Source organism: Rhipicephalus microplus, chromosome 7 (assembly GCF_043290135.1).
Source record: "Rhipicephalus microplus isolate Deutch F79 chromosome 7, USDA_Rmic, whole genome shotgun sequence".
Lineage (NCBI taxonomy): Eukaryota > Metazoa > Arthropoda > Arachnida > Ixodida > Ixodidae > Rhipicephalus > Rhipicephalus microplus.
Window position 1 is genome coordinate 35731506 of NC_134706.1, and position 9772 is coordinate 35741277.

The following is a 9772-nucleotide window of genomic DNA, read 5'->3' on the forward strand; positions in this document are numbered from 1 at the left end:
GAAGAATGCGTTAGTAAAAGGAAGCATACACAGACCGCAGTCATCAAAAAGGTGAAAGGGAGAAAGGGGAGAGAGATGGCGGGGGAAGTGGAAGGAAGAGTGGAAGGGGGTGCCCAGGGGGGAATCCACCTTATATTCTTTTTCTCTTTTTCTTTCTTTCTTTTTTTCTTTTTTCTCTTTTTTGCTGTATTTTTTCCCTTTTTCCTTCTGATTTGAGATTGTATAAAGCTGAGCACCAAGAAACTGTACCTTCAATCCTGATGAAGGCCAGACTCTAGGTCGAAATAAACCACGTTGTGACCACTCATGGAGGATCTACTTGACTATATGCAACGCTATGGCCGCTCAACCACCATGCCTATATATATATATATATATATATATATATATATATATATATATATATATATGTATATATTGCATATGTGATTTGGGTATGAGCCTCTGGTGGATATATATATATATATATATATATATATATATATATATATATATATATATATATATATATATATATATATATATATATATATATATATATATATATATGTATATATTGCATATGTGATTTGGGTATGAGCCTCTGGTGGAGGTGGTAAGCCGGCAGTTTTTTTCAACCATCAGAGGACAGGTTCGGCAAGCGCCTGTATATTTTTATCGCTGTTCACGAGCGACATAGCCTGCATGACCAACTTCTATTATGTCAATACCACGTCGCCCGCGAGGTAAGCGTCTTCCGTGATCACCGCCCGGGGTTCTCGAAACACAAACACCATCGTGACGCGGCGGTACAGTCGATCTCGAGAGAAAGAACAAAGAACGGCTTAACGTCCATCTTGTGGGTGGCAAATGAGATCGCTTCGGGAACATCCAAATCCAACGGTTCTTCGTCGTAAGGCCAGTCCGTAAGGCGAACGTCGTCGTCCAGAGCTACTTGCAATGTCATGGCTGGATTTCTCAGGAAAACTCATCGCTGCAGCCTTGAAATATTCTGAAAACGTTGCAGAGAAGAGGGTCCGTGTTCGTGGCATGGTCCAAAACGTTTTCGTAGATGAACTCCACCGTTTTCTTTTTGGCAATCTGCACAACAAGATCGTCACACAGAAACTTTCTTCCAGTTTGATGGATACGGGTAAGTGCGAACCCAGCCACTGCATGCGAACTCGTAAAAATTTGTGCCAGGTTTCAAAGTCAGGTTAGTGAAGGTGTGCGGTCGCCCACCTTCCTCCATGCAGTCTGCCGTGGGACAACGCACGGCAGACTGCATGGAGAGAGAGAGAATAGATATATAAAGAGAGAGAGTGAATGAAGACGGATCTTTGTATCTCGGACAAAGCCACTTTTTGTTTGCACAATACTTCGCTTACAAAGCGATCTTCAAGCTGTAAGAGCAGTGATTTTGGTATTGTAAAATGACTTATTGTTGCAAAAGATATTGCTTTTCTTTTTATTGTCCCATTCATAGAGGCACCTTCTACGGCTTTCATACTTGGACGATGTTAATTTCTTTTTACGCGCGAAACACTTTTTCCACACAATACCATGCACACATGCTGCAAGCAAAGGTCCCCAGCTGGTCTGTTACAACAATGCGATCATTTTTCTTCTTCCGAAATATCGAACAGCACGTGGTCTGAGAAAGATGGTGCAAACCTGCGAAAACGATGCTTATCGATACCGAAGTTCACACATGTCACGTCGCGCCCATAAAGAGCAGATAGTACTGCTGTTCGCTGTGGTTGCCTTTGTTGTATTTGAAACGACGTCCGCGTGGTGTAAGTTGCCCACTTAGTTCAGATACTTACTTAACAGGGCAAGAAGAGCGTGTTTAAAGACGGGTTCACAGTTAAAAGAAACACTTTCGTCCGCAGCGTGTCTGGATTTCACTCTGTGGCAAAAATTGGGGGCTCAGATTTGCATAAGACTATTGCTGGCTGACTGTTGTAACGTGGTGCCGAGCGTGAAAGATTTTCATACGTTTACTCGCAGTCATGAGATTCACAATATGATAGGTTCTCATCAGAATGTTCCCTTTAAAATGGGTGGTACTGTACATTGCTTGAATAACCATTTCTGTGTAGCCAACATAAATCATGTAATGAAAACTTCAATTCAATAACCAGTGCACGTCTCTCATAATCATATTGTGGTTTTGGGACGTAAAACAACATATAGTATTATTATTATCAATTACGGACGTCTTCAAGAAACCACCATATCGGGGGTTTTTGGACGTAAAACAACAGATAATGTTACTATCATCAATTACGGACGTCTTCAAGAGGTCACCATATCGGGTGTTTTGGGACGTAAAACAACAGATAGTGTTACCATCATCAAAACGGACGTCTTCAAGAGACCACCATATCATGGTTTTTTCGGGACGTAAAACAACAGATGGTAAACAACAAAAAGAAGTGTTTGGTCCATACCGTGGGTCGTTCCCACCTCTGTTGTTGTTGTTGTTGTTGTTGTTTTTGTTGTTGTTGTTGTATGTCACCACCTCTACTTTATTATGATTCGGTCAATAGATGAAGTTGTTTGTATACGTCCTTGGGAATAATGTAACTAGGTGACGTTAGTGGTTTTCGAAGCATATCCATAGAGAGAATGATGATAAGTGGGTGACGCGTCCATCCATCCGTCCGTGCGTCTGTCCGATCGCCCGTCCGTCACTGCGTTCATCTGTCTGTTTGTGGTTCCGTGAGTCCGTCCATGCGTCTGTCCACCGTCCTTGCTTCCGTCCATTCTTCCGTGCTTATGTTGGTCCATCCGTCCATGTCTGCGTCCGTCCGTCCAGCTGTATGTCCGTCCACCTGTATGCCCGTCCGCGCTTCCGTTCATCTGTCCATCCGTCCGTCGGTCTGTTAAGGCTTTCTTCCACCCATTCGTGCGTTCGTCCATTCATCCATTCATGCTTCCATACATTCAATCGTCCTTCCATGCGTCCGTTCACCCATCCATGATTTCATCAGACCAATTCGCCACGAGTACGTCCGTCCGTATATCCGTCTACGACGCATGGACGGGCGGATGGACGGATGGATGGAAGCACGGACAGACAGACGGACGCGTCACCCCAATCCTCATCATTCACTCCATAGATATGATGTGACTTTACATTCACTCCATAGATATGCTGTGACTTTCTTGTCTTCCTTATATTATTAGGTTGTTATCGACATCATCTGCGTCTTAATTGTACTGATTCTAATAACTTGCTTGTTGTATAAATGTTACGTCCGTAGAATACGTCCGTACAGTTGTTGCGAATTAAGGACGTTAATTAATTCATCTTGTCTGTATTGGGATGATTATATATCGCGTGTAAACCCTCTTTAAACTAGACGTTATTCCAACCTTTCTATTCACACCCATGTTCTTGACTGGAGGTATTTCCCCCAAGGGTTGTTGAAAGCTGGAACAATTTACCCGGTTCTGTTCATAGATTGGCTCAGTCAAATTTCATATAAGCACTGCTGTGAAAATACTAACATTGTGGTTGTGGTCTTATAAGTTATCGTTGAAAACTATTTGTTTTTTTATAATAAGAAATATTCTGCATTTCTGCAATAAAGCTGCAAAGGGCTGCAGTGTAAGAAAGATCTTGATTAGTCCAGGGGTCAGAGCAGGTTATTGTGGTTCTGTGTGGGGCGTCTTGCGCGTTTGTGTTACTTTTAGTTCAGATATATGTACCGATCGACTTCGCCCAAACGCCCAAATGATCGTCTTGTGATCTGCATCCCTCGGCAGGAGAACGACACTGGGTAGGGGAGGCACGTTCTCCAAGTGCCACCTTTGGCTACACCTCTGCCCCACAATGAATAGCTAGATTTAAGTACAGCGACACAGACATACATATACTAAAATACATTTCAACCAATAATTACGACTATCAACCTCCCGTAAATTTTGCCTTGCGAATACTTTCGCTGGCGGCTGCATAGCTCCGACCTTCTTACAGCACGTTATCACCGCTCAAGGACGGGGCGACGCTGACGGTGACGCCCAAGATGAGGTCGGCGCCATTGCAGAGGCGCTCGGCCGTGCTCATGTCCAACACCAGGCCACCTCCGCTCCTTTCGGTCTCGGTCTGCGAGTGCAGGTTCCGGGTCCTGGCTGACCACGAGAGCCGGTTCGGCGCCGCGCAGTTCGAACCGGTACAGGAAGCGTAGCGCCTCCTCGCTCAACCCGATGAGAAGCACGGCGCCGAAGAAGTGGTTCCTCGAGACCCTGTTGTTCCTCTTCCTGAGCATCACGACGAAGTCGCGGCCCAGGCATGTCTGCAGCGCCACCCAGCAGAAAGCCTCGACTCGCCGGAAGTTCGTCGCCGTCACGACCACGTTCTCGCCTGTATTTAATTTGCGTGGAAAACGAGCACTTAGTTAAAGGGCGTGTCTACACAAAGTACACGTGTTTTTTACGTGCTTGTATAGTTATAAAGTTACGACAATATATAAATACCAAATTATTATGCATGCCCGTCCGTTTAGAAGATCCGATTTTAATCCGATCGACTTCAAATGGGACTCGTTTTTCGTTTAGGCTTCTTTTGGCTGGGCTTAGTGTAATCTGGCTGGTTTTATTAGCTGGTAGATTGCTTAGTACACCGCTTAATCAGTTGAGTTATGGTCGGTTGGTTGATCAATTGTGACAAGTAAGCCCGCAACCTTTCTGAGAAAAGGCTGACAAACTGATGTCCCTTAAACAAGTCGGTTGCCCATTGAATGGTCTGTCTGGCAGTTTGACCAGCTGCAGACAAACGGTCAGTCGGCCAACCATTGAGTCGTTTGTTCGTTAGTACATCTATCGGTTCGATTGACATTGCGTCCATCCGAAATCGTGTCTGTTGGTTCTCAGCGACTTGGTTCGTCTGTTCGTTGGTCTGACAGACATGACCGACCCCGGACACTGCCCAGTCATTAGGTTAGCCGTGACCAACTTTTCAATTACGTACGCGTGAACGGTCTATACACTAGTCGTTTGTTAGTTGGGCGGTCTTCGCCGCTTTCGTAGCTCAAATTGTCGATGCTCCTATGACGCCTCTGACTGACCAACTGATCATTAGTCCACGGTTCGTTGGTCATCGGACTACTGGCACGTCTTTCCACCTATCAGATAGATTCATGGATCACCAAATGCTCTGTTGATTAGCTTGTCAGATCGTGTGAAGTTTACTTTCGGTCGGCTTAGGTGAGATTGTGTTGGATAGTTCGTAGGTTCCGTCCGACAACACTGGCCATGAACTCAGTCCATCAAGAAACGTTAGATAAAACGCATCGTGCCCAAGGTTAGTTAATACTGTCAAGCCAATGGCCACGCGTATTGAAGGACGGGACTGTACCATGCAAATTCTTTAACGTCTAGGGAAGAATGAATTACGCAAGGGCATCAAATCACATAATATTCGTCAGCTTCAGCGAGGCTCACTGCATACTTTCCAAAAATATAGTCGTATAAAAAAGTGAAACGTGCAAACATTGACACGAGAGAGTATCCCAAGAAAAGAAAACCGCCAGCGTCTGTTCCTGCTCTCAAGTTTTCCTGTGCTATTCGCCTGGTGCTCCTGCTAAATTCAATCAAATACCTCGGATTTATGCCGTCACTTCTACTCGCTTACATCGTCAAGAAGGTATACACTGTAAAGATATCCATGTCCATGTTAACAGATGGCAGACACGCTAAATTTCCGATAACTCTACGGATGTAAAAGAAAGTCCTCTCGAGAATGTCTTGTGAAGTAAATTTTGCACGTGTCTGTATATTCTGGAGTATCTCATTCACGCCACCCTGAACTAGATAGGAAACAGGCCGAAGAGTGAGCAAATTTGCAAAATAAATTCTATCCTACTCCTATTCAGCTACATATGAGGTTTTCGTAACACTACCCAGATCATGGTGTAAGAATAAATCGTGCAGCGTGGCCCATGCTTTAAAGATTGCTTCCCTTGGAGCCACTGAAACTGCGCTATTGTGAAATCATCAAGGGGAACGCGAAGTTTGCGAAGTCACATTTATCTTATCAGAACGTCACGTGCCAGTTTTTTTTTATTTAGGCACAAGGGGAACCCTTCCACGTCATTATCCATTCAACCCGAATAACCGCAACTTGTTTGTAGTGAAAAGCGCCGTGGTGGAGTACGAGTACTTCCAGCAGCTTGATCCATGACGTCACATGTAAGATACATAAACGTGAAGTATGCTTCGCAAACCAAAGAGGACTTCTTAAGTCGCATACAAAGAGGGTGCTCGAACAGCAGACCTCACAGAACCTATGCGAGAGCAATGGCGGAAAACTCTGCTCAGCTACGACGTACAGGACGAATCCTGTCCTATCCGGAATGTGTGGGATGCTACTAGATGGCAAGGTCTTCCGTCCTCCATCTAAGTTTAAGACCTAGACTAACAACTAGCCAGATCTCTAAATAAATTTGTTTCACTCACTTACTTGCTCATACTACCTCTGCGCATCACTCTATATCGTCTTTGTTTATTTATGCGAATGAATTTCTTAGTCAGACTATGTCCGGCATCCGACGTCGTCCGTGGCAGGGTCCGCGCCCCGGCAGGTGTTGTCTCTCCGCTCTCACTCCCTCTCCCATAGCAACAGCTGCGGGCGCGCGTGCTTATCATCGACCCTAGCAACCAGAGCATGTGGGGGGAGAGAGTGTAGAAGAAGATAGGTGCAGTGCTTCTCTCGCTATTCGTTCTCTCTCCTCCCTGCGCCCCACCCTTCCGCCCGCTTGCGCCTCACTCTAGAGCATTCGCTGGCTCGGTGCCTCTCAAGACGATGGCAGAAGTCGGTGAGGGCGAATGTCTAACGACAACTGTACAATCTCTCGGCGCAAAAAATGCATTCGCATTTGCTCACAATTCCCTTCGGAGAGGTGGGGGTATTTTTCCTTACCCTGCAGCGCTTCGCAAGCATGGAGACCTGTAAAGCTTGCAAAAGCTGTCCGTCTCGTGAAGTGCGGCGCGGTTGGTTTTCATAAATTAATACGAGCCGGGTTATCGGTTTGGCGCTATACTTGTGCGTACTGTCTATGCGATACTGCACCTTGTAATCTCGGAACAAAGTCGTGCGTGCCAAGAATGTGTCCCACGAGCCTCTGCAGCGATCCTCGCCACTTGCAAGACTTCCTGCCGAGTTTGCAGCAACGGGGCCTGGATTCAAGCGCGCGAAAAGCAGTTACGTAGAGAGCACGTTACCGTGAGCACAGGCATTTCAAGGCTCTGCTGCCAGTCAAATACTGAACGCTTACGCGGAAACGCAAACAAGCGGTTTCAGCGGCGCAATACGCGGTACAGCAGTGCGCAAGCGCTATACAAGACTTGCGCATTTGCGTAGCTTCACATGTGACTCGTAGCGATGGCGTAGTGGTTAGAGCATCCGCCTCGCATGCAAAAGGTCCGTGACTCAAATCCCGGTGCCGAGCAGTTCCCAACCGGATAAAAAAAAATCCGCGTGGTGATAAAACTGCATTACTGCATTTTTTCTTTTTTTCTGTATTTTTCCTCTTTCCTCTCCTTCAGAGTTGAGATTGTATAAAGCTGAGCACCAATAAACTGTACCTTTAATCCTGATGAAGGCCAGACTCTAGGCCGAAACGTCGAAATAAACCACGTTGTGACCGCTCACGGAGAATCTACTGGACTGTATGCAATGCTAGGGCCACTCAACCACCATGCCTGCCTACACAAGACCGGCCAGAGGCGCACCTCCAGTCGAGCAAGTCTCACGGAAGTTTCCTAAACATGCGCCAACATCAGCCATCATCGGAAACTTGCAAACAAGGTATTTACATCGGCATTTCAACCCGCATGAGAAGACGACACCTGCAATCATTTCCATCCGCGGAGCCTCCACATTCGACATCGAGACAGAGCTTGCTGGCATACCACGATCTGTGACCACGCTCATTTTTCACGTCGGTACGAGTGAGCTGGCGTCGTACGGACTAGAGGAATCGCTACGCCGCCTTCGCCGCCTAGTGAACAAAACGCTTCGGACACGCCAGGAACTCGAAAGGCTTGTTGTTTTATGCGTGCTGCCCCGTTACCTCAACCTACACCTGGAACGATCGAACGAACAATTCGTGCACCACTTCAACTGGGACGCTCGTCAATTCAACGAGACAGTCAAGGCCTACTGCTGAAGGCCCAACAAGGTGTCATACATCGACTACCAATTCGAGCAGTTGCCACCAAGACGCTTTCTTGCTGCGGATGGGCTTCATCCGAGTTTTATGGGTGTCGCTTTGATAGTCGAAGCCCTCAAGAGTGCACTCGGTCGCGGAGACTTCGAAGCTACCACGGGGTGGTCGACTAAACCAGCAGCTCCCATCAATATTCGTTCAACACAACAAGACACCCACGACAAGAACTCCGCATATCAACATACTCCAGGAGCCCCACACCCACCCAACATCACAGACGTGTTCCCGACGATCGGCGAAACTGTGACTCCCGCGAGCCACAAGCACCCCCTCACCATCATCAATAGCGCACCACTACTAGGGGGGAAGTCTGCTGAACAGCCAACACGCGTCCCTCCATTGCGGATGTCGAGACCAAAAGCACTACACGACAGCACCACTACACCACTCCTCAAAGGGAAGCCTGCCGAACTACGAAACCGCGTCCCTCTATCGCGCACCCCGGAACTACTTACGAACACGTTCGCTGGGAGCGCAATGCCGATATCCTCCCTACAACGACGAAGGCCTGCCGGACATAACTACAACCAGCGCACCTCATCAGTGCCATCCCGCACCCAAAAGAAGATTGACTTCTGAAGTGTAAGTTCAGCTCATCGCTTCCCAGTTGCAGTGCCACTTTTCTTAAAGTACGAAAACTTGCTGACAAACGAATTAGACATGAAATGCATAAATCAATATTGCAAGTGTACCTTCATGCTAGAATAGCCCCCAAGGGTATGACACTCTCCCTCACACCAGCCGCTACAAATCTAGATGAACACGACCAAATAACATGAAAAAACGTCCTCCTTGAAGCATCTCTTAAATTAACAGAAATCGCTCTTAATCACAGTGATAAGCAGGTGAAAAAACTGGTCGCTATGACCAACACCATTCTCCGCCACAACACTTTATCGAACGAAGAAATCACCCGATTAACAGAATTTAAACAGAATAAACACCAAGCCATCATGACCACAAACGTTCATAAATTCAAAAGAAATCATGTGCCCGAACTCGCGTTCCCTGATATAGTTCCTTATCACTACAACACCACCACCCAGGAAATCACTAATGGTACAAACGAGCACCATCTAGGAACACACCCTGTGACACTGTGGTTGTAAACCTATCGGACACGAGCTTGTCACCTGACGAAGAAAAACTGCTATCTAAGGGACTAAGCTTCTGCCCGACCACAAAATTTTTCGATGAATCCCACTTGCTCCGAGACCTCGAAAGCTTCGCTCGAAGCTTAAGGTTGCGCGAATATTTCTTGGACAGGCCTTCTAACCACAAAACAATTCACCATCGTAAATCAAATGATTGGACACCGAACAGTAATCGAGATAAGTGCTTGAACCTTTATATCACCGCAGTACAGAAATATATAGTACACGAATACCACAGACAGAAAGGAAACCGAAAAAAACCTGACAAAATCTGAAAAAATAAGTATGAGAAATTTGGCATCTACGACAGACATAACAATAAAACCCGCTGACAAAGGAGGATCAATTGTAGTCCTTAATACAACCAACTAGTTACAAGAAACATACCGCCAACTAGACGAC

General features: G+C 46.3%; 1 protein-coding gene across 1 annotated transcript; it reads right to left on the reverse strand.

The window, feature by feature from the left end:
- Window positions 1-3958: 3958 nt before the first annotated feature.
- Window positions 3959-7774, reverse strand: LOC119179271 (E3 ubiquitin-protein ligase Siah2). The gene is made up of 4 exons (XM_075869969.1): window positions 7720-7774; window positions 7039-7164; window positions 4125-4351; window positions 3959-4093 (listed from the first exon to the last, which is right to left on the reverse strand). Exons 1-4 carry the CDS (start codon window positions 7772-7774, stop codon window positions 3959-3961), a joined length of 543 nt encoding a protein of 180 aa, XP_075726084.1.
- Between the last annotated feature and the right edge of the window lie 1998 nt (window positions 7775-9772).